This window comes from Cervus elaphus, chromosome X (genome assembly GCF_910594005.1).
Source record: "Cervus elaphus chromosome X, mCerEla1.1, whole genome shotgun sequence".
Lineage (NCBI taxonomy): Eukaryota > Metazoa > Chordata > Mammalia > Artiodactyla > Cervidae > Cervus > Cervus elaphus.
This window is the reverse complement of record NC_057848.1, coordinates 122,905,096-122,931,656: the sequence shown is the minus strand read 5'-3', so window position 1 is coordinate 122,931,656 and position 26,561 is coordinate 122,905,096. Positions and strand designations below refer to the sequence as shown.

General features: G+C 45.1%; 1 protein-coding gene across 2 annotated transcripts; it reads right to left on the bottom strand.

The window, feature by feature from the left end:
• Positions 1-125: 125 nt before the first annotated feature.
• GPR173 (G protein-coupled receptor 173) lies at positions 126-24,273 on the bottom strand. Of its 2 annotated transcripts, XM_043897044.1 has the most exons (4): positions 24,158-24,273; positions 23,276-24,051; positions 9,231-9,406; positions 126-4,125 (listed from the first exon to the last, which is right to left on the bottom strand). In XM_043897044.1, the coding sequence occupies exon 4, from the start codon at positions 4,026-4,028 to the stop codon at positions 2,907-2,909; it is 1,122 nt and encodes a 373-aa protein (XP_043752979.1). In that variant the 5' UTR covers positions 4,029-4,125; positions 9,231-9,406; positions 23,276-24,051; positions 24,158-24,273; the 3' UTR covers positions 126-2,906. The 2 variants fall into 2 exon arrangements, with proteins under 2 accessions (XP_043752979.1, XP_043752980.1); XM_043897045.1 differs by lacking the exon at positions 9,231-9,406.
• Positions 24,274-26,561: the final 2,288 nt, after the last annotated feature.

Sequence of the window (26,561 nt, the reverse complement as noted above, 5' to 3'; positions counted from 1 at the left end):
AATGAATAAGAAAAATGTGATATATGTATAAGATGGACCACTAGAATGAATTAGGTGTAAACACGGCAACATGGCTGGATATCTCAAAAAACAGAATGTTGAGTGAAGAAAGAAACGGAACAAGATTTATAGTACAATACTGTTTATGTAAATTAAAACACATAACAATACCATACATTTCCCACATATACACGTATATGTAAATAAAACACATGAATGGTGGATTGGAAAAACACACGTTAAATACACAAGAGTGGGGTGCCTGTGTGGGAGGGGGGATGGGATTAGGGATGGGTGATGAAGTGGACAAAACAAAACAAAAAAGAATATAAGGGCTTCATATGGACCAGTGATGATACAGTGTGCCAAGAACTGAGGAGTATGGTCAACTCAATTCTGTGCATCTCATAGAGTAAAGTAATTGAGCGCCCAGGGAACAGGCTGACTGGGGAGGCTCCCAGGCTTGTTTTTTTTTCCCCCCTGTGACATCCATCCCTCTGAATTTAATCAAAGCTTACCAAAATCCCAGCTGTATACAATGGATCCTTCTGAAGGGCTCCTATCCCAGACTGAGCAGTCCCTCCATAAGCCATTACTTTGTGTGTGTGTGTGGGGGGGGCATTACCTAACCCAACAGTTCCCCCAAGTTTGATCCCCAATTACCAGTCCCCATTCTCCATGGTGGTCCAGTTTCAGGAACACCTTATCTGGGTTTTTGAGAGGGGGATCCAGACTTTTGGAAGAGATGGTATTCTCAAGTATCCTGTCCCCCATGTTCAGAGCCTGGGCCAGGGGAGGAAGATCTTTTGAGATGGGAGTCTACCCTCTTGCTACATCCATACATATCAAGTTCCATCTCTCTAAACACTCTGCTTCCTGCTGCAGGCACATACTGTTTTGTCTTCTTTCAATTAGGTGCATGTGTGCATGTGTGTGCTCACATGCACTGTATATGTCTCCACATACAGGCATTTGCTCACATATGTGCCCCAGGCCAGAGTGCGCCCCAACAAAGTCACACAGACACATTGTCTCACTTGACCATACCTCCCTACATGTGGCCATTGCAGATAGGGCACACACCCACCCACACACACAGACAGAAAGAGAAAACATCCAATATAGCATTGTTCATTTCAGTTTTCCATTTACAAAATCCAGTGGTGAATCCAGGCAGTTAGAAAAAAGAAATAGAGGAAAATCCTCCTGAATGTACCCTATCTACCCCCACCCCACTCCCTGGGAAAGGCACCCCCATCACTATCACTGAGAGAACAGGTACCCCACTGTATACCAGTCTCTCAGCCACTCTGGCCTGCCTTTCCAGGGCCACTCCATAACCAGGCTCATTAATGTCTCTCCTGCCTAGAGTGCCTTCTCCATTCCTCTTGCTTAAGTCGAGGCTTGCCCAGTTCCGGAGCTGTCTTAGGGTAGGGAGGGAGTGTAGGACAAGGGCTTCTATAGGGGAGAGAAAGGGGGTGGAAAAATACAGATCTCCCCCTCTCCCAGGAGATAAGAGGGGGACAGAGAACTTGGGAAAGACCAGGCAAAGAATGCCAGTTTGGCTCACCAGTCCATAAGACTTGATGTGAACCCAGAGTGGGCTCTGCCCTGGGAAGGAGGCTTTGGATCTCCCACCTGGGAAATCTGGCTGCATTCTGCTCCACTTGGGGTGGATGTGATGGTGGAGGGAAGAAGAGGGGGAAGGGCTGTTCAGAGCAAGGAAGGTGGGGGCTAAGGGCCCAGAAGGCCAAGGGTTACCACAGAGGGGCCTGAGGCCCCTGAGGCTTTAAGGGACAAAAGAGGTCAAAGAGGAATGGACTCAAGTCCACAGTGCCTTGGAGCTTATACCACAATGACTTACCAAGGCCCTCAAAGAATTTTCATCTTCAGGAGAGTAGCATGAACTCAGGAGACAATTCTGGGGTTCAACTCTGCTCTGACCCCAGGCTTTGGGATTCAGCCATTCTGGGGAGTTTGACTTTCTCCCTACACTTCCCTGGAGTGCTTCCCTATAGCATCCCCTGGAGGGGTGCTGCTCCTGCCTGTATGGCACCCATCGACTTCAGTGGGGTTGGAGTGGATTTCCATTCTCAGGAAGAAGAACTGTAGGATGGGGATCCTGGAGGCAGCTTGAGAGAATGCAGCCAAGCTGAGGTCTCTTCAGCTCAAGGCATATTGCTCACATCCTGCTCTTCACCTAACCTGGGTCCATCCCAGAGGCCCTTCTCCCTCCCCTCCTTGTTTCTCAAACAGATGCTCAAGAAACACTTGGGGGGTCTGGACATGGTAGGGATGGATAAAAGATTGGCCTTGGGACCAGGGTTAGCCTAAAACAACATTGCACACAACATAGCAATTAAACCTTGCTCCCTGGGGACCGAGCACCCACTTTGGTCCCTCTCATCAGCAGATCAATTTCATTCAGGCCTTGCTAAAGGACTTGGAAGGAGAGGGTGCATGGGAGCAGAGGGGACAATAAGAGCTCTAGAAGTCTATTTTACAGGACAAATTTCCCCCTTCTGGACAATGTCAGAGGAGAGACATTAAAGCAAGAAAGCCTGTCTCCTCAGCTATGAGTAGGAAAACCTGCATTTTCAGTTTTTTTTTTTTTTCTGAATTGTCACTTCTGAGAGAGAGAGAGAAAGAGGAGAGAGACTGTAGAAGTGGAGAAGGAGGAGGTGGAGACAGGCCCCATAGGACTAGAAATGCATCTTTCCCAGTCCCCACCCAGTCCCCAGCCCTGGGGAGATGTTGGCAAAGGTGCCTAGATTCCAGGTTGTTCCAGGGTCTGGGGCTGGAGCTCAGAAAGAAAGGCTCCTGTGTGGAGCCCTACCTCTTCCCTTCTGTTGGCTCCATCGTGGTGGCCACGACCTTCTCCCTGCCTGTCTGCCTACTAGCCTGCTTCACATCACACAGTAGGGTTCTCTAGGAGCTGGGGCACCTCCTGTGCCCCAGCAGGGGGCGTGAGTCCTCAGGCACTTCTTGAGGTCCTTGTTGAGCAGAAAGCAGACAATTGGGTTGACGGCAGCCTGGGCGAAGCTCATCCAAACAGCAGTGGCCAGGTAACGGTGGGGCACAGTGCAGGCTTTCACAAACACTCGCCAGTAGCAGGCCACGATGTAGGGTGACCAGAGGAGCAGGAAGAGCAGTGTGATCGCGTAGAACATACGGCCCAGCTGCTTTTCACCCTTGACCTCGTCCATGCCCAGCAGCCGCCGGCTGGCTGCATGCCCATTCTGCCGGATACCCAGTAGGGTTGGTGGCATGGGCCCTCGGCCAAAGCCAGCGATCCAATTGGCAGCAGCCTGGCCAGTGGCCCCAGGGCCATGGAATGTCCAGTTCTGACTGATGGCTGGCACCATCTGCACAGGCTTCATCTTGCGGTGACGATACTCGAAGAGGAGCAGCTTGCCATAGACAGCATGTGTGGCTGCCATAAGCACAGCCAACATAAGCATGAAGCCCAGCGTGTCATTGGCCTTGAAGTAGCGATGCTCAAAGATACACTGGTCCTCCTCACGGATGAACTTGTAGGTGCCCACGTCGAAGACAGGTGGGAAGGCCATGGCCACAGACAGGGTCCAGGCCATGCAGATGACGGCTGCGCATGTCCAGAGTGTCATGCGCTTGGCATAGAAGCGGTGGTGGGCGATGGCCATGTAGCGTGTGACGCTGATGCAGAACAGCATGAAGGCCGCATGGAAGCAAAAGAGCACAGCCATAAAGGCCACAATCTTGCAGCTGAGCGCACTGAAGGTCCATGAGGAGCCGTGGCGCACAGAAGCCAGCACAAAGGGGAAGCAGACGGCAGAGCGTATGCCGTCAGCCAGGCACAGGTCCAGCAGAAAGTAGTAAGGAGCCTTGTGCAGGGCACGGTCCTTGAGCACCAGCAGGGACAAGATGGCGTTGCCCGCCAGGCTCACGCACATGATCAGTCCCAGCAGCACCAGCTTCACGTAAGCCGCTGCTGATGGTGGAGACAGTGCACCGCTCACCTCCTCGGGCTCTCCAGTGGTGTTGGCCATACTGAGGGGCAGGGGCTGCTCCCAACCCTATGGGGTCAGCCAGTCCAGTACCCGATGGGCCCCAGGGGACTCCATCAGTTGTTCTGCTGGGCTGCACCTGCAAATGAGGATAATGGGGGAGACACAGACACAGATAGACAGAGGTATGAGGGCAGGAGAGCGTGAAAACACACACACAGGGGCAGAGAGAGTGAGAAAGGACAGAACAAAGAGAAAATGGACATAAATTGAGACAGAAATGGAGGGGATGAGAAAGAGTTAGAAAAGATAGGGAGACAGACAGAGCCAGAGAGACAAGAAGAGGGGGAAAGAAGGAGAGAGGAGGGAGGGAGAGAGAGAAACACAAGAAAAAGAAACAGTGAGAAACAGATGGAAAGGAAAGGTGAGGAAGAAAGAGAAAGGGCAGTGTTAGTGTGTCTACGCGGCCTCCCCTCTTACTCCCAGCTGGTGTCAGGCCCTGCCCCTGGCCCACTGCTGCTCCTCCTCCCTCCTTGCTGAGTGAGGGGTGCTTCATCTCTCTGGATGTCCTCGGTTACCTCTTTCCTCCATTGGTGGGTCTGTGGGATGGGGATGTGGGTGCGGCTCTTCTCTCCCTTTGTAAAGCCCAAAGGTTGTGTTCTTCAAACTTTTAAAACTGCCACCCATAATAAGAAATACATTTTACATCACAACCTGATACACATACACACATGTGCACATAGAGCTGAACCCAAAGTTTCACAAAACAGTACAGATCCTATATGTAATGTACCTCATTAGCTTTTATTCTATTTCACAGTGGTTTTATTTTTTTCTTTTTGGTTAACACTAGTAGCCACTCATTAAATAGGTTTCTTTATTCACAATCAAGAACGTGTTTAGCACACTCATGGAACAGTAGGAATATCAGTGTGGTTGGAACAGGGCAGGCAAGAGAGACAGTGGAAAGTTAATTCACAGAGGGGTCTGGGGCCAGATTGTGCAGGGCTATGGGCCATGACAAAGACTTGGGTTTTTACTTTAAATGAAGTGGAAAGTATGTGCGAACATAAAGATATAGGTATGCTTGTATGTACTCATTTCTTGAAAAACTATTTATTGAGCATCTACTGTGTGCCAGGCACTGGTGACACAGATGTGAAATAAACAGACAAAGGTCTCTGCTCTTGTGAAGTTGACATTGTAGATAATAAAGAAGATACATAGGTGAAATATAGTAGGTCAGATGATGATAAGTTCCTAAATTTAAGGAGGGAAGGGGGATAGGAAGTGCCAGGGGTGGAGGAAGTACAGTTTTGTTTATTTATTTTTGGAAATACAGTTTTAAATGAGGTGGACAGGGGAAGCTTCATGGAAGAGGTGACATCTGAGCAAAAATATGAAGGAGGTGAGAGAGCCATGTGGATATCTGGGAGAAGAGAAGTCTAGGCAGAGGAAATAGCCAAAACAAAGGTTCTGAGGTGAGACTGCACGTGGTACATTTGAGGAAGAGTAAGGAGGTAGGTGGGATGGAATGAGCAAGGGGAAAGTGGTAGGAGGAGAGCTCAGCAAGTTGGTGAGGCCAGATCACATAGGTCACATTGAGGACTCTTGACTTTTACTCTGAGTGAGATGGGCGCCATGGGAGAGTTTTGCACAGAGATAAGATGTGATATGACTCAGGATTGAATGGGATCCTGCTTGCTGTTGTGAGGAGCATAGATCGTGTGAGGCGAAGGTAGAAGTAGGGATACTACTTAGGAGGCTCCTGTAGTAATCTGGGTGAGAAAACAGCACCCCTGTGCCCCCCTGCCCTGCTTTATTTCTCTTCCTGGAATTTCTCTCTTCTGATGCACTACATAATTTACCTTTTTTTATAGTTGTTTTAATTTATTTATTTATATTGTCATATAGTTGATGTAAGTATTATATAAGTTACAGATAGTGATTCACAGTTTTAAAGATTATACTTCATTTATGGTTAGTATAAAATATTCACTTTTAAATTTTGATTTATTCCTTGCCCCTCCCTATTAGAAGGAAAGCTCCACGAGGGTAGGGATTATTGACTCACACACTCTAAAAGAGCAGTGCAGAGCCCACCGTAGGCTCTCAGTCAAAAGCTGTCAAATCAATTGGTTGAGGGACTGGGGGGCTAGTGGCTCAGGGAGGGCCACCTGGAGGCATCCGGGTCGGATTTGCTGAGAAAGCAGTCTGGGCAGTGTGTGAATGGGAGGGCGCAGGAAAGCTTGGGGGTAAGTAGGAGAGCTCCTAGTGTATGAGGGCTGGGAGGGGGATATAGGGTGTGATAGGATAGCAGGGCAGGTTTCCCAGGAGAGGCAGTAAAGCAGAAGCCAGAGAAGCTCAGAGCTCCTGCTGGGGCTGGGATGGGATTGAGGTAGGAAGATGTGGGGCTTGAGTGAATGTCTTTCTACCCCCTCCCTCCCTGGAAAATGGCTCCCCTCTGCACTGTTTCTCAGCTCAATCCAACTGAGCCTGCCACAGCCACCTGGGGCCAAACTTTTCTCATGGTACCCCCAAAGTCTCAGAGCCAGTGCCAGTGGACCAAGAGAAGGTGCTAGGGCAGGGGCTTGAGATAAGCGGAGTTGGTGGGCCCCTTCAGCCCCTCAAGGCCTCACAGCTCCCACAGATCTGTGGACTAGCTGATAGCTGGGTGTGTGTAAATATGCACACACACACACACACACACACACACACACTCCTTAGCCTTGAGGAGTGGCAGGGGGAAGTGATAAAGATAGAAACTGAATGTAAGACAGAGTCAGACACACAAGTGACAGAGAAAGAGAGAGGAGCAGAAAGAGAAAGATGGAGACACAGGAACATGGCGGGGAGGGGTGGGAGAAATAAACAGAGAAAGGAAAGAGGTTTACATAGAGAAGAGGAGACAGAAAGAAGAAGAAGAAAGGAAGCCAAAAAAAGACAGACAGACAGACAGACACAGAGAAACAGAGACAGTGCAAGAGACCAACAAGGGAGAAATATAGAGACAGAAAGGGGAAAACAGATGAGAGTGGGAGAGAGAGACAGAGAGAAAAAATAGAGACAGAGAGAGAGAGGGAAGGAGGGAGGGAGACAGAGACAAAGAGATAGAAGGACAGGGATAATGCCAGGAAAGGGAGAAAGATGTAGAGAAATAAAGAGACAGGGTTGGGGAGTGAGAGACAGATATAGAGAGGTGATGGAGATAGACAGAGGCAGAAATAAAGATGGATACAGAGAGAGGGAGACACAGAGAGACAAACTAAGACCAAGAAAGTGGATAATGTGTAGCTCAGAGTCTCAGTGAAAACAAAACAAACACTAAAACAGAATAAACAAAACAAAAAACCATAAAACAATACCAGCAAACAAACAAAACCCTGGTGTTGCCTGGAAAGCTGGGGTGATAATATAAAAAATGAGGAGAGGGTCTGAGCATGGATGGGCAGCCACAGCCTGGGACCATCCGAGACTAAGGATGCATGTGCATATGCGTAACATGTACACACCTGCTTGTGCCCAGATGTCCTTAGACAGAGATACACAGACACCAACACAAACACTCAGAATCACATAGGCTACTTCTATAGAGACCAACGGACAGCAACCAGCTCACATATAGGGGCACTGGTGTGCATGTGAGGTGTGCATACACACACACATACACACACACACACACACCGTATATTGTGTATGCTGCCTCATTCACACGGCACAGTGTACCCCTGCTTAAACACTGGCGCTTTGTTCTCAATAAGGGTATTACTGCCCCCTAGGGGAAATTTTGGAAATTTATAGGCGCATTTTTTGGTTTCCACAATGCTGGGTGTGTCCCTCTAACATTTTTGGAGTCCGTGAGGATGTTGGCTGTCCGGAGACCTGTAGGGCAATTCCACACAATCAACATATGTCTCATATCCCATAGAATTTTGGACTTGGCATGAACTGAACCTAGACTCTAACTCTATTTCACTGATAAACACAGTTGTTTCTTTGATTAAATATATCCTGAATTATCCAGGAATGTGGCTGTCATGTTAAGTCTAGAGACTATGCTTTGTTTTGTGGAGTACTTTCTTTGAGTAGTTCACTATTTCGGAAACTCTCATTCCTAGACCTTTGCCTGTCATTTTCCTGCACTTTGTACAAACGGCAGCTTCTGATTTTTCCCCTTCTCTAAATCCATGTTTACCTGTTATGTTACAAGCCTTAATTCACTGAATCTCTTAGGGAGTGTCATGTTCAAACATTTCTGTATTGAAATACACATTATTTTCTTATAAATCACTTTTATTTCTTATTTATTTATATTAGAGTTAATACAATGTGGATATGGTATAAAATACTATATGTCTTCTTTTGAAATTATATATGCAGAGAGGTTATATTATCTAAGAACTTAATGTCCGGATGGTAAAGGGGTGTTACAAAATGTGTTACATAAAAGAGGGTGTTGTGTACGGGAGGGCTAAGAATTGCTCATATGCACAGACACACCCAGACACACACGCACATACACATACATGTGCAGTGGCCCACAAACCCATTAATTACAACTCCCCTAAAACACACACAAATTCTTAAATCCTGAGAGACACACACACATAAACCTACTCATTGTCACTCACACTCAGGCTCATATATACCCTTTGTCCCAGTGTACCTGATTATTCAAATCTTCTCATGTATTCAAACTCTTGCAACACAGGTATGAAAACAGTGGCATATCTATATTATCACATATACAATCATGGTTACACACGTTAACACTCAGTTACATACACCAGCATGCTCACATGCACTTGAACCCTGACACACACATATATACACACACAAACACACATATGTGTGTGTATACAGACAGACTGCCTCTCGGATACCAACAGAAGAAACAGACTAGTTAAAAACTACTCACATATACACACATGTACATACTCTAACACACAGAGACCAACTGATCCAAGATGTCTCACACAGATTAGTTACACTCACCAACAAAGATGTGTACACCCTAGCACAGGTACACACAGTTGCCCATTCATGTACATTATGCAGAGAAGTAGACCAGCTCCAATGAACACACACACACACACACACACACACACACACACACACACCCCTTAGCAAAATGCAAGCACAAGCAAACACAAAGAGAAAAGCCAGATATAGTATATACAGATACACTCTCACACACAGATGTCTATACACACACATTCTTGCTCACAACCCAGATATACTTACTTGACATATACATCCTGCAACAGGTACATATCAAGAGACAAACCTGTGCAAGTGCACAGAGCAGCCAACTCTGGAACATACAGGTGGAAACATTAGCAGAGCTGCCCTGGGCTGGAGCAAGATGGGGCTCAAGGGGACCACGTGAGAAGGAAGGCTGTAAATGTCTGGACTGCTTCCTGTAGGAACATCCCAGAGAGTTGGATTATTACTTTGATTGCCACTTTTTGTTCATAATCAGTGAGGCTTTTTGCTTTTGCCCATACATGTACAATGTTTGTTTTTCTTTTAATTTTATCTCATTCTTATTTTGGGGCAATTTTTTTTCTACAAAAAAAGAAGGGCTATATGACTGTAGCTGTTATTACTATCATATAGCATCATGTGCTCAGTTGCTCAATTGTGTCCGACTCTTTGCAACCCCACGGACTGTAGCCTGCCAGGCTCCTCTGTCCATGTGATTTTCCAGGCCAGAATACTGGAGAAGGTTGCCATTTCCGCTTCCAGGGAATCTTCCTGACCCAGGGATTGAACCTGCGTCTCTTGCATCTCCTGCATTGGCAGGTGGATTCTTTACCCCTGTGCCACCTGGGAAGCCCTATGTAGTATTAGGTGTTCCTAGAGAGAATATATCTATTTTGTTAATTTCCTTGATTATTGCTTCTTTTGGGAAGCCCTATATAGTATTAGGTGTCCTAAAGAGAATACACATACTTTGTTAATTTCCTTGATTATTGCTTCTTTATTAAAAAAAAATGTTTTCTTCTAGAACATTTCAAACAGAAATGTAAAAGAATCCTGTAACGAACCTCTGTGCACCCACTGCCCAGCTTCACCAACAGTCAACTCATAGGGTCTTGTTTCACCTATAATCTCACCCAATTCTCCCACTTTCAGAGTATTCTGAAGCTTGTATATTATGCCATTTCATCCATAAGAATTTCAGTAATTATTTCTAAAAGATAAGAGCTCTTTAAAAAATATTAGAACATTTTTATTATTTCTTTGCTTATTTACTGATCTGTTTGTTACTGGCTTTTAATATTTAAAATTTGGCAAATCTGATTCTTGGCAGGATTTCATAATTGATTTCACAATTAATTTTTATCTCTTTTTTTAGTTCTCCCACTTTATTGCTACCAACCCATCTCTCTCCACCCTCATGCACACATGCTCAGTCATGTAACCCCATGGACTGCACCCGCCAGGCTCCTCTGTCCATGGACTTTTCTAGGCAAGAATACTGGAGGGGGTTGCCATTTCCTTCTCCAAATTTTTATCTTTTATTATGTAAAAAATTTGTCAACAAACAAGTGCAGCCTGACTACAGTTGAACTGATTCATTAAAGAGAACTCTAAGCCTTTCTGAGTGCTGCTTAAAAATATAGAAGACCTAGAACTTGATTTTGGGGAAAAAAATCAATTTTCAGAAGTCACAAAGGTCTGCTGACCCCTTCAATGGTTCATATTCAAGTAGATTTAATTTTTAAGATATTTCTTTCCTCATCAAATTGGACTTTTTGATCAAAACTGGAAAATCAGGAGACTCATAAGACAAATGCAGTAGTCTCCCCTACAAAATAATCCAGGATATTCCTAATTAAAACAATTTAATGAGGATTGTCTCAGACTTGAGTTCAGCTGCCAATTAGCCCTCTTTACCTCAGCCTAAACATCCAATTTGCACGAAAAAGTTATCAAAAGAAACTTTCCCAGTAGGCTATGTTGGTCAACAGACCACAAAACAATCTATTGCACAGAAAGATATGGACCTTTTGAAGCATCTAGAAGAGCAAATTAAGAAACTGGGCTCTTTTTTGAGATGAGTTAGAACATTCTTAGATGGAGCTCAACCAGCTAGTAACAAGGTTATGCAATTAACCTGTAAAGCTAAGATGCCTGCCCAGTAGAATCTTTTATGTTAGCAGTCTGCTGGGAAATTGTCCACACATTTGAGACCAAATAAAAAAGGGGACACTTTCAATGATATCCTTTGGGAGACACACTGATGACAGGTCAAGGGATATCAAGATAACACTAAGCCAGAAGATCACTGAATCAAAGAAGTTTTCATTTTATATTGATATATCTCAGGATGTTGATTAACTGTTATTGGTTTATAATACTGGTCAGAAAGCCTTAAGAGAAATGCCAGAAGCACCAAAAAAACTAAGGTTGAAGTATTCAAAGTGATAGATAAATATTTTGAAATATTGTGGAAACTCTGCACAAGTCTGTGGACTGATGCTGCTGTTGTGATGGCAGAAAGTTTACAGTTGGAATTTGTTCTGAAAATGCTGAGAGTCATCCATGGAGGAGCCTTAACCTATAAAAGTTTGCCCAAAGGTCTAACTTCTACTGTAAATGATGCCAGGTGAATTTAATTAGATCCAAGGCATTACCCACCCACTTATCAGCTTTCTTTGGAACCCTGAAATCAGTATACCTTTCTCTATTGTTTTAAACCTAAGTGTGTAGGATATTATAAAGGAGTTATGAGCTAAAAGAAAAATTTCAGCATTCCTTTGTGAATGATTCTCCCTTTGCAGATTGGATGCTTACTGGTTTCAACACATGGCTCTTTGAGCACGTGAATAAAATATATCAAAAATTTTCGACACTCAAAGATACATGAAAGTATGCTGACAAGGTTTATGGATTTGAAGCCAAACGTCACCTTGGAAGAAGTCAAGTGAAGTATGGTTCCTTGGGTGATGCTTAGTTACCGTTACAAGGTAATACTAAAGAAGACTTATTATGAATAGGACAAGGTCTACTTAAGGGAAAACTTCATTATTTTTAAATACTCAAAATGAAAATTTTCTGTTGGATGCAAAATTCATGACCATTTGTTACAAGAAATTTCAACATCACATTTGATTGAAAGAAAAGAAAGAGGGGTTAGATTTCAAGAAGGAGCTCACCTTTGAAGCACAAAATTCAAAGGCTAAGAATTCTTGATTATTGATGAGAAAAGTTTTAACCAATTAAAAAAATACCCTCTATTTGCTACCACTTACTTATGCAAATGGTTTCCTCTTGACAGTGATTACTAAGAGACAGAAGAGGTTATGTAGCTATTCCCAACATAAAACCTGGGTCTCTGCCTGGCCATGGCAAGAATGAGTGAGTTATAAAAGGGAGGTGAAAAAGGGAAGTGTGCTCAAGCATTTCTTAAGAAAGGTTGGTAAGGTGTGAAAGCACCAGCCATATTCAACATAAGAAACTGCGCCTGATGCTTCAGAGAAACCAAAATGATACCTGATGGCCCCAAAACTCATGCTTTTAAGTGAGTTTTCTGAACTATGCTGCTACACTGCATACATCCAAGCTAATTACGAGGGCATTAGGGCAAACTATACCTAAACAACCTCCATGGAATGGGTCTTACCTTTTGACATCAAGAAGAGACAGGCCACAATGGAAATTTATATCCGGGTCAAAAGTACCAATGGTTAGTTGCTTTATGTTTTGTTTGGGTTTTTACCAAGATGTACAATAATTATATAAATTATCTATGCTCAGCACTAAGTGATTTACCAAATCATGATGAAAATGACCATAAAATAAATCAAGACAGTCATGACTGAAGATGCAGAAGTGGGCATGAATGTTGACCACTACAGATTTGCATGAGTGAATTAAAAAGTTATGTTTACAGAAGTGAGCTCAAGTGTGCCATGAAAAAAATTGGAAAAGATTTCATTGAAAAGTTGTATACAGGGACTTCTCGGAAGTACAGTGGTTGAGAATCTGACTGCCAATGCAGAGGACACGGGTTTGATCACTTGTCTGGGAAGATTCTATGTGCCATGGGGCAACTAAGCCTGTGTGCCAAAACTACTGACCCCATGCTCCACAACGACTGAAGCCCACATGCCCTAGAGCCTGCGCTCCCCAACAAGAGAAGACACTGCAATGAGAAACCCATGCATCACAATGAAGAGTAGCCCTGCTTGATGCAACTAGAGAAAGCCCACGCACAGCAACAAAGACCCAGTGCAGCCAAAAATGAATAAATAAATAATTAAAAAAATTGCATACAAATCCAACACTAAATAACTTCTAAAACTTGGCATTTTAATTTCCTTATCACAATTTTTATAACATAAAGAAAATGTAAGGAATTTCTTTTCCCCAAACCCCAGTACCCCAAAATCCCCTTAAAGTTTACTATGGTGTGCCATACAAATATTTCACCTTCTCTGTGTGCTTGACACATTCACAGCTAGTCATATTGCATAGACACTTGCAGACGCAAACAGATACACAGCACACAGGCAAAGGTGTACATGGAAATTCAAATATGCACTCACATCCAGACTTACTGCGTCTGATAAGTGCAATTGGATGCTCACACACATACCTCCTTTCCTACACAGAAAGAGTTAGGCATGTGTGTAGGTGTCCACCTACCAGCAAATCATGCAAAGATTTATATAACACACATATAACCACTCTTCTATAGAAATACAGCCCTAGGCACTGATACATTTGCCATTCACATGGGCACGTGCAGACACACACACCTACAGACCAAATCGTATGGACTTATATGCTTTCAGACACAGTCATACATGCACAGATGTAAGATCTGACATTCAGACACAGGGTACGTCCTGCTCACATCCTACAGATCTAAGCCCTTCCCCACCCTCAGGCTCTTACACTAAGAGATTTAAACCTACTCTCTTATATAAATCCTACCCTGGCACACATACATATATACACAGTACAGACTTGCTCACACATACAGACACATGGCTCAGGCTCACTGTTACATACACAGAGGCAGGTAGGCATGTGGAGCAATGCAGACTCATGTATACACACACACATAGCCACTGCTGCTTATAAACATAAACAGACACACTGATTCACACCTACACATGCATTCACATGACACAGAACACATATCTTAGCACCTGACCATAAGGCATAAATCCTCTTCACACATCCACATCAACCCACATCATCACATATAAACCTGAATACCAACCTTCTTACATTTACAGACACTCACAACATGCATACATTTACACTCTGACCATTAAAAAACCCATTTACAGTTAAAAACACACTGTGTACTGACACAGATACAGGTATATGCACTCATACACTCAGATGTGTGTATGCTGGGAAACATACACACAGGGCCAAACCCCCTCCATCAACCTCCCAGAACCATACTTCCATTCTCATATACCCATGGTTTTATACACACACTGGGACACATATAAGTACAAACCCACTTTTATGTACAAACACACTCTCACATACAGCCAGGATGAGCAAATACATGTGGATACTGATAATGTGGCAAATATGCATGTAGAAACTACCCCATTCACACTTACAAATAGGCAAATGTGACAATTATAGTACTGGGTAACACCATATAAGGTGCCAAACACAGTCCAAAGCACTTTTTGAATATTAACTCATCCAATTTTCATCCTATAAAATAGGCAGTATTATTACCCTACTTTACAGATAAGAAATTAGGGTATAGAACAGACTTTTGGACTCTGTGGGAGAAGGCGAGGGTGGGATGATCTGAGAGGATAGCATTGAAACATGTATATTATCAAGGGTGAAACAGATCACCAGCCCAGGCTGGATGCATGAGACAAGTGCTCAGGGCTGGTGCACTGGGAAGACCCAGAGGGATGGGATGGGGAGGGAGGTGGGAGGGGGGATCAGGATGGGGAACACATGTAAATCCATTGCTGATTCATGTCAATGTATGGCAAAAACCACTACAATATTGTAAAGTAATTAGCCTCCAACTAATAAAAATAAATGAAAAAAAAAAAAGAAATTAGGGCATATTTGAGGTTAGGCGACTTTCCCAAAGTCACATAGCTAATAAAGGCAGAACTAGGATGCAAACTCAGATCCTGGCTTGAAACCTTACAGATTCAACTTACTCACATGTAGAAACACACTCACCTCATACACATATACAGATACACACTACTCTATCACAAGCACATGTACACACAAGCCATGTACTCAGGCTCAGGAACAGTCACATACATACACATACAGAAAAACTCCATACATATACACATACATATATATGTCTGAATACACATACACAGACAACCCAGCAGAGGTGTATTTTGCCCCAGGAAAGATATACACATTCACACACATTCCCCAAATCATGCACCCCACCAAGACACACCCACACTATCAAACACACACACATACCACCAACACACCATCTAGATAAATCCACATCACATACAGATGTACCCACATCCATAGATATACTCCCTACCCAGATATAATAAACTGTGGAAAATTCTGAAGGAGATGGGAATACAGACCACCTGACCTGCCTCCTGAGAAATCTGTATGCAGGTCAGGAAGCAACAGTTATAACTGGACATGGAACAACAGACTGGTTCCAAATAGGGAAAGGAGAACGTCAAGGCTGTATATTGTCACCGTGTTTATTTCAATTATATGCAGTGTATATCATGAGAAATGCTGTACTGGATGAAGCACAAGCTGGAATCAAGATTGCAGGGAGAAATATCAATAACCTCAGATATGCAGATGACACCACCCTGATGGCAGAAAGTGAAGAAGAACTAAAGAACCTCTTGATGAAAGTGAAAGAAGAGAGTGAAAAAGTTGGCTTAAAACTCAATATTCAGAAAACAAAGATCATAGCATTCAGTCCCATCACTTCATGGCAAATAGATGAGGAAACAGTGGAAACAGTGGCAGACTTTATTTTGGGGGGCTCCAAAATCACTGCAGATGGTGACTGCAGCCATGAAATTAAAAGATGCTTGCTCCTTGGAAGAAAAGTTATGACCAACCTAGACAGCATATTAAAAAGCAGAGAGAGATGTTACTTTGCCAATAAAGGTCCATCTAGTCAAGGCTATAGTTTTTCCAGTAGTCATATATGGATGTGAGAGTTGGACTATACAGAAAGCTGAGTGCTGAAGAATTGATGCTTTCAAACTGTGGTGTTGGAGAAGACTCTTGAGAGACCCTTGGACTGCAAGGAGATCCAACCAGTCCATCCTAAAGGAAAGCAGTCCTGAATATGCATTGGAAGGACTGATGTTGAAGCTGAAACTCCAATACTTTGGCCACCTGATGCGAAGAGCTGACTCATTTGAAAAGACCCTGATGCTGGGAAAGATTGAAGGTGGGAGAAAAGGGGACGACAGAGGATGAGATGGTTGGATGGCATGACCAACTCCATGGGCATGAGTTTGAGTAAACTCTGGGAGTTGGTGATGGACAGGGAGGCCTGGCGTGCTGCAGTCCGTGGGGTCGCAAAGAATCGGACACAACTGAGCAACTGAACTGAACTGAACCCAGATATACCCAAACACTCTCACACACTATCCACATATTTCACATGCACACACATCACTCAGATATACTTTATCTCTCTCCCATACACCATCCAGAGAAAACCTCATACATCCTACTTAGATATACCCATTCCCACATGCCCCACCCCAAGTGGGTACACTATTCTTTTTCTCACACACTATTTAGATGCACCCACTCTCACACACACACAATACTAACACACTCTCTCACACACACACCATCTAGATACACCTCATACATATATATACCTCATACATATATACCTCAAATACACCTACATTCAGAGGCACTCCACCCAGATACAGCCACACTTACACAAATTCCCAACTCAGTATACCCACACTCTCACATACCACATTCAGATACACCCAAACTCACATTCCCAATCTAGAGCCCTCATATCCAACCCAGGCACACCTACAGTCTCTTTCACATGTGGTATTAAGACACACCCACAATGATACACACACCATTAAAAAATACTATACTTACAAACACCTTACCCAAATGCACTCACCTAACTCAAATACATCGAAATGCACATAATCCAGAGACACCCTACACATGATCCAGAGACACCTACACATAATCCAGAGACACCCACTCACACACAAATCCTATCCATATACACCCACACTTCTCTGTCTATCTCTCTCACACATAAACACACAGAACCCCACTCACACAGCCCCAGCCAGATACATCCTCTCATACATATACGCAATATCCAGATTCATCCCCTGTGGACCACTAAGACACATTCACACCCACATGCATCATCTAGATATGCTCCACTACCATCTAGAAACGTCTGCAAATTCACACATACACATCCACCCAAATATATTCAACTTTCACACATACTGTCCAGGTGCACTTCCCCACACACTCCACTGACCAGATACACCCAATGTTCTTATCCTCTCCACACCACCCAGATGCACCCACATTCCAAACTCATACTTCCTACCCAGCAATGTCCCCCAAACACTCTCTTCCACACACCTCATCCGATTATATACATACTAACACACATACTCAAGTATATATACACCCAGATACACAATCAAAGCTTTAACAACACACCATCCAGATATACCTTAATACACCACCCAAATACACCTGTGCTCTCACCCACCCACCATCGAGATACATTCACATTCAAACACACTCCATCCACACAGTTTCACAAACAGCCTATATATACCACACTCTCTCACACATCATCCAGATATACCCACTGACACCCCAACACACATTCACTCCCTAACACACTCACATTCACTCCCTGACCCAATCAAACCCAAACACTTCTATCCCATCCAGATACACCTACCCACTCCTCCTACTGGATGCATTCATGCTCTCACACTCCCATCACACTCAGAAACACCTACACTTTCTCTTACACACACACACACACATATAATCTAGCTCCCCCTCTCTTAATCACCATCATCCAGAATACCCACCTGCCACACACACCGTGAGAATAAAGCCATGCTCTCTCACATACACCTCGCACACCTCACTCACATATACCCCTCACAGCATCCATAGATACTCCCAATTATATACACACTCACACCTCACCCTCACTCAGATGTGCCCAAGTTCTCTCTTACACACACACACACACAACCATATTGATATACTCCATACACACTTCCAGTGCCTAGATACACTTGTGCTGTCACCCACCTACACACCATCCAAATTTACCCACACTTGAATGCCCCAGTCCAATGCACCCATACTCCCTCATACACTTACTCTACTCAGAAACACTCATACTCCCTCTTATACACATAACATAGATAGGTCCACAATGTAAAACATACATCTAGATAGCCCCTCACTCTCTCTTGCACCACCCAGATACACTCATACCCACATATCCCTAAAATATATACATTCTCACATATCTTCCCACATAGCTACACCCAGAGTGTCACTCATATCATCCTCCACCCAATAGGCCAATGGTCTCATAGTGCCTCACAAATGCATCATTCACATACACCCACATCCACACTCATCACCCTCAAATACACCCAAATGTCTCACATACAAACCCTATCCAGAAACACCCAGGGTCTCTCTCACATACACACAAACTAGATCCTTCTCTCTCTCTCTCTCATCAAATATAGAACCTCTTCCACACACATCCTACTCTACCTGAATGTACCTTCCCTTTTCACTTATACATACACATTTAGATCTAGAATTCTGCCTGGATAGCACAATTTGGGTGCTGTGTGTAAAAACCATTTGCCAACCTTTGATACCACACAATGCCATTTTGTTCTGTGCCTTTGGTGGTGGCAGGAAGGATGGGAAAAGAGGTCTTTGTGTTTCAAGAAATCCTTTTCTAAAGGGGCCATAGGCCCCATTCCCTCGTAGGACATCAGTCATTATTGGTTTCACTTCCTGAGTGTGAAGATGACAGGAATTATCCTGAGACCCATACAAGAGCCCAGCATATGGTCAAGGCCGGAGAAACCCCAGAAGGTGGTTATGGATTGCTGAAGTGTTATGACTTCTATTCTCTAGGATTTCTACACAATTAAAGCCAGACATGATCTAGCAGGGTACCACTGACTCTCAGACATGCACGTAAATACATGCCGGGGTACACAGAGCATAATGCAGACTCACAAGTATCCTCCCTTATCTTCCCCTTCAATGATCAGATCTATCTGCACAAGCCCAAGGCCAAATCTCTTTCCCTGAGACATGCACATGCACAAATACCTACCCTCATCCCCACACACAGGTACTCCCATGACAGTGAACACTCATACTGCACTTGGTACTGCATATGCACATCCATTTATCCTCAAACACAGACATATAGGCATAGCATATATTCACATGACAATGCCCATGAAGGGCATTCAGTCACAAACACAAGTGTATACACAGGCAAATTTATGCATATGTCTATAGACAGGCAGACTCTGTATCACACCCAGTAAGACAATGACCAAACATGACACACAGAAGTGAGTTCCCAAATATATACATGTACAGTCCCAGACATACGCATATTCATACACATGCACACAAAGATGTACTCACACACACAAACACCCAGATGTGCACATGCTTATAATTTAGATGGTGTACTCATACATGGCATTCTAACACACACAGACATACACACAACTGGGCATGTACATCTATAAGCATATTCACATGCACTTAGACTTGTACATCATTCCTCCATGCATGAAATCAGACATGAAGACACAAATTACTTACAAAACATGCTCACTCACAATTACGCACACCACGTATGTATGTTGAGACATGTTCATACACCCATATGAGAAACCATGCAAACAAAAGAAGATTCATGCACATGTGGAAGAATAGTCACATATTCTCACAAACTTGTACACCTGCACAAGAAGAATTGCTAACACTCATCACAGACACACTCATGCAAAGACATCCTCACACACACACACTCAAATGCACTTACAGGTCAAGAAGGGTGTGTATATATACTCACTTATACTGTTCTACAACATACACTCCAAAGTAAACAATGGTATACACAAATACACATATACAAATAATTAGAACTGTACAAACTGGTACAGTCTGGACACCTGTACATTCAGACAGACACACACATGGGCATATTTACACACACATACACTTAGATGTGTGTGAATACACAGGCAAATATACAGACATGTTCACTCAAGTGCACACACAGCTAATATTCACACATACTAGCATACACACATGCATTCAGTCACTCACAGGCATTTCCACACTCACACATTCAAACTCACTCAGAAATTCAAACAAAATACATAATGAGACATGTGCATCCAAGAACTATGAGAAGTAGTTGCTCATGCAAACCACACTCAGAAATGCACTTGCACACAAGAGTGTACCCACAAACACAAGTAGATGTATACATGAATGTAGCCATTTACCTATGCACACAGCCTTTTGTGCATATATTTAAAGGTGTATAGCCCTCAGCCATACCCATATATTCAAATGTGCACACATAGGCAAACCCACAAGATATACTTTCATGCACAAAACATGTGCATTCACATACTCTCACCTTCCCACACAATTAATTCTTTTTATACTAGTGTGACCATCTACACTAACATTTCCCTAATCAGATGTGGACCCAACGGTCTGTCTACAGACAATATGTTTTCAAACATGTACACACAGACATAGACATACTTCAAAATGTTGCAGAATCCACAAAGACATTCGCACACAGGCCTAGTCATAAATATACATGACAGGCACACCTATGCAGAAGCGTGTTCACACACACATACCCTCCCATACATGCATGGACATACACACAAGCCCGTTCACTTAGAAATACATCATTTAGATGCACCTATACTCATATGCACACATGGGTACACACAAATATACACAATCAGATATACCCAGGCAATCACCTAATAGGATATGCACACCTAGGCATTCTGAAACCCTCATACTCATACACATACAATCAGACATGTACATTCAAAGACAAATGGATACCACACACATATAACACAGCCAGACATTCAACAGGCCTATTGGCTCAGAGAAACAACACCCTCACTCAGGCTTAGGATCAAACATGCCCATTTGCTCACCCAGACAGATATGCAAAGTCATACCCACTCCCTTGTAGAAATATGATCCTACTCAGACACCTACACACTTGAACACCATCATGTGACCTGCTCATACACACAGACTCATACACATTCATAGTGCCCATGAACAGATGCACACACACAGCCATATGTTTTCAGTTGCACATATATACCCATGCTCAGGCCTAGATGCCTCTGGACCACGTGTGGGAGTCTCTCCCTTCTGTACCAAATGCTTCTTTAGAAAAGTCTAGTCTGTACCCCAGAATGCCACCCCCGTGCCCCTACAGAGGAGGTTTTCTGGGCCTCAGTGTTTCCCCTCCCTCTACTCCCCTGGCTTTGACAACTGTCCTCCAGCCATTGACCCCTCACGCAGTGGTCCACCACATCTCTACATTCAGAAACCAGCCAGTGGACCCAACTGTCCCTCCAGCCCAAGCTCTATGTTGGGAACTCCCTGGGACCTGTCCCCCACAGCTCTGGCTGCTACATGGGCCACACCCGAAGCCCTGTGATCTCAGAAGCTTCAGCCTTGTCACCAAACTCTTGCCAAGTCTCCCCTCAACAGGGAGATGCATATATCACCAGTCAGCAATGCTGCAGGCTATAAGCCAGGTCTCTGCTAGCTCATGGGGGCTCAAGCATCTATATGTGTGTGCACAGACAGGGGAAAGTGTAGGGAAGGATCCTAGAGGAGGGTGGGGCAGGAGGCTCTGCCTACAGCCACCACATATTCCTCCTTAGATGAACAGTCACAACACAGAATTGCTCCTGCCTCCCTCCCTTCCATGCCCCTCCCCCATTTACCTACCTGCTGACCACCCCCCAGATCTCAGCAAAGACCCTGGAGAAGAGGGGCCACTCCTTCCTCCAAATAAGTAATGACAATATTAACCATGAACAATCACCAACAATATTGACCATGAGCTTTGCTGACATTGCTTCAGGGTCACTCCTACAAACATCCTTTACTTACATGCACCAACTCATTTTGTCACTACACACACCCATGAAGGAAGGGTTACCAGTCTCTTTGACAGATGAGAAAACTGAGGTTCAGTAAGTTTCACTTTCACTATAAGCTGCAGAGCCAGTAGTTGAGGGAGGTCTCCCTGGAGAATCCATGTTCTCCGTGTACCAGGCTTTCTTGCCTCTTCAGGCAGAGGGACAAGTGGCCAACAGCATGCAAGGCCACAATATCTGGGGAGTCCCAGACACAATGTGGACGTCTGAAACAGACTGAGAGCCTTGGATTAAGGCTAGGGCTCACACTGTGGAGGCAACCATGTTGTGTCTGGCCCCTACAGGGTGTTGCGTGGCATGGTCCTTGCCCCCACCACGGCATCAGGCAGTCTAGGGCCTGGAAGTGCTTCTCACCCCCACCTCACCTTCCTTTTAGCCCTACAGTGGCTTCCAACCCCTAGCTGGAAATCACAGCAGTATCTTCCATAGTGAGTGAGCAAAAGTCTTTGCTACCTGTAGGGAGAGACAGGGGAAGGAAGGAAAGAAGGAAGAAAGGAGTGGGGGGTGGTCTGGGCTGGAAGCAGCTTCTCTACCCATCTGCCAGCTCATACACATGGGCAGACACACATACACAGACACACGCTGCATGCTGGCCAAGGAACCTGGCTGAGAGTGGAGAAGGGAGAGCAGGAAGCTGCAGGAGGCTGAGCCTGCCCAGGGTGCAGGCATTGTGAGGGGAGCACAGTCGGGCTCCAGACATGCCTTCCACAGATAGCACACAAGGAAATATTCACACAGCCTCGTGCTCAAACGCAACCATAATTATAAAAATAGACCCTGTACAGGGAAACAGGTGGTGGTTCCCTTCCTCATGGGACATTTGGGATCGAGGAAGATAGGGAGGGCTAGAGGACTCTCCAGGCTTGGGTGCCCAAGTGGTCCTTGTGATGGAGCAGAAAGAGAGACACAGTCAGAGAGAGAGAGCATGTCAGTGATAGAGACTCTGGAATATGTGTGGGGGGACAGAAGTCCCAGCCCCCCATCATCGATGGAGGGATGCTGACTACTTACCTAGGCTCTCTCAGCAGGGCTGTCTTGAAATCCAGGAAGGGGGCTGAAGCTGTCTCACTCAGGATAAATCACAGCCCAGGCCACATTGTGGGACCCTCAGTGATCTGGCAGCCAGTGACACTCCTGCTTCTGTTGCCGTGGATACAGCCGGGCTGGTCTAAATCGAAGACATCAGGGGAAGCAGGCACTGGAGGAGTGCACTGGGCAGGGCTGGGGGTGATGGGGAACACCAGGTGGGCAGCACACAGCCTTGAGGTGCCCGGCTAGCTGGCAGGTGGGGGTCTGGGCAGGTGCTTCCCCAACTACACACTCCCTCCCCCATCTTCATGCCTCCGCCAAGCTGGGAGGGGGGCCAACACTGGCCCCTGCTACCCGTCAGCCCGTCAGCCCGCCTGGCTGCCGGTCTCCCCCTTCCCCCTTCCTGTCTGCCTGCTGGCCGCGCCTTTTGTCCTCAGAAGACACGGTCCCCGTGGGGCCTCTGCCAAGCCTCTAGCAGATGCTCAGGGTCCCGGGCTCCTCCCTGGAAGCACCCGGGCCATGGCCTGGGAGAGCCCCAGGTTGGGGGAGCTCTCATCCAGGCTCAGCCCGCTCCCCAGGCCTTCAGGGATGGGGAAGAGGTGCAGGTCCACAGCCAGAGGCAGCAGCAGAGGTGGAGTTGAGAAGGGGATGGACGCCAGAAAGAGGGGGTGGGGTGGAGAGAGAGGCTGGCCTGATAGCTGTGTCCTGGGTTTTAGATCCGGGTTGAGGAGGGTGGCTCAGAGCATCCGAGGGGGGTCCTGATGCAAAACAGGGGCACTATGAGCCTGCCGGAGGGACCCTCCAGGCCTGGGAACCACCCCAGCTCACACAAATGTAGGTCCCAAGATGCTGAGGACTCCCAACCTGGATAGGGCATTGGCGGGGAGCCCAGGGCACTAAGCTGGACCCCATCTGGCCTGTCCGTCCCCCCTCTCCTCGATTTGCACGGTCCCTGCCTCAGGGGCGGGCGGAGGAGGGAGGGAGGCAGGGAGGGAGGCAGAACAGGCAGGGAGACTCCCAGCCACCAGCCTGGTCCTCCCTGGGGTGGGGCAGGGAGGGAGGGCTGGGGAGTCCGGAGAGCAGCCGGCTGGCTGGCTGGCCGACTGGGTGGGGAGGGCTGGCGAGGTGGCTGTGCTGCCAGGACAATAGCTGGCTGGGGAATTCAGACTCCAGTCTTTCTGAGATGCTGAAGAGAGGCACGCATGGAGGTGTGGAGAGGTAGCTAAGAGGCCGCTCAGAGAACAACTCAACACGGGCTACAAAGTTCAGAGGAGGCAGGGGTAGGAGGGATCTGTGGTTGGGGTCAGGGCAGAAAGGTCTGTGGAAGTTTCTCAAAAGCTTTCATATGGGAGGGATGCTTAAAGCTCTGAGAGGTAGGACAGACAATCTTATTTAGAATGGGTTCTATGGGCATTTTCCCAGGAAGGCCTGCAGGTGGGCAGGTGTTGGGGGGAGGGCGGGGCTGGGAGCGCTGCCCATCTCTGAACAACCCTTCTCAGGACGTCATCTCCTGTGCCACCCCTACTTTCTCTGGGCCAGTAGACAGACACGCACCCATGACAGCAGAATGGGACAGGTGAGGAGGAAGCCTTGTAGGCAGAGGTTTGAAGGCAAGGAAAAAAATATTTCTGTCCTGAATAGATTAAATTGAGACCAAATGATGCTATAGTGGTTCCCCTAATTTATAGCATTTAAGAATTCCAGTTCTCTTTATATATGCAATTTTCTTCTATTTCTCTTCTTCCCTCATTCACTGGTTCACTCGTTTATTAAACATGGCTGTATGCTAGGTTCAGGGTGCTTGTGTGTGCTCAGTTGTGTCCAACTCTTTGCGACGCCATGGACTGTAATCCGCCAGTCTCCTCTGTCCATGGCACTCTCCAGGCAAGAATACCAGAGTGGGTTCTGGTGAATCAGATTTGCTCTCTGCCCTTAGGAAACCCTTCCTCCATTACCAAGTTGTGGTCCTGCAATCCACCTGCATCTAAAACCTCGTAAAGTCTGTGAAATGTGGATCCCCAGGTACACCTACCCAAAATACTAATTTAGGAGGCTTGAAATGAAGCTCCAACATGTGTATTTTGACACGGCCATCAGGTGGTTATTGTTATGTTTGGGCATCATGTTTTGGAGAGGGAAGAAAACCCATGAGTCAAATATAAAGTCACAATGGAAATTAGAAAATATTTTGAACTGAGTGATAATGAAAATATTATATCTGAAATTCTGTGGGATGCTGCTAAGGCTATGCTTAGAGAGAAATTTATAGCCTTAAACATATATTTTTTAAAAGGCTGAAAATCCATCTCATGGTATGCTTACCAAAAGGCATATACAATAATGTGCATTTCATAAAGGTTGTATTTTTAATAGTTCAAACTCGAAACAACCTAAATGTCATTAAGAATGATAAATAAATTGTCTTATATTCACACAATTCAATACTACACATTGATGGGAAGAAATGCCCCACAACCACATACAACAATATGGATGGTGTGCATATGTGTGAGTGCTCACGCTCAGTCGTGTCTAACTCTTGGATTGTAATCTGCCAGGCTCCTCTGTTCATGGAATTTTCCAGGCCAGAATACTGGAGTGGGTTGCCATTTCCTACTCCAGGGGATCTTCCCAACCCAGGGACTGAACTTGTATCTCTTGTGTCTCCTGCATTGGCAGGCAGATTCTTTACCACTGAGCCACCTGGGAAGCCCACAACAATATGGATAGATTCTGCAAACATTATGCTGAGGAGAATAAACCAGACACAAAGAGCACATGTGCATTTGGTTCTATTTAATATGAAGTTCTAAAGCAGGTGAAACTCATCTATGGTGCTAGAAGTCAGAATCTTGATTGCCTTTGGGCTGAGTAGGAGGTCCAAGGAGACTTTTATAGGTACTGAGAAGGTTCTATTTCTTGATTTCCCTGTTGATTACATGGATTGTTACTTAGTAACAATTCATTGAAAGCTGTATATTTATGCCTCTAGTACTTTTCTTTATGTGTGTTTTATATTTCCATTTTTTAAAAAGTTTTTAAAAATGAAAAACTAAAACTAGCAGTCAGGATGTTTCATCATAATGGGAGGCAAAGGTGGGAATTGGGAGCTGTGGGAGAGGGGCAGTGTGGGGAGGGGTGGTTGATAGCCAGAATAAGTGTGGAAGAAGTAGAAGTGAATTGAAAGAAGTTTGAGAGCCAACACAGTGTGGTGGCTAAGAGCACTGACTCTGGTTCCAGGCTGCTGGGGTTTGAATCTGTGCCTCTT

Excerpts from the sequence above, each read along its gene's own strand:
- GPR173 (XM_043897044.1), bottom strand. The coding sequence starts at position 4,028 with ATGGCCAACACCACTGGAGAGCCCGAGGAGGTGAGCGGTGCACTGTCT.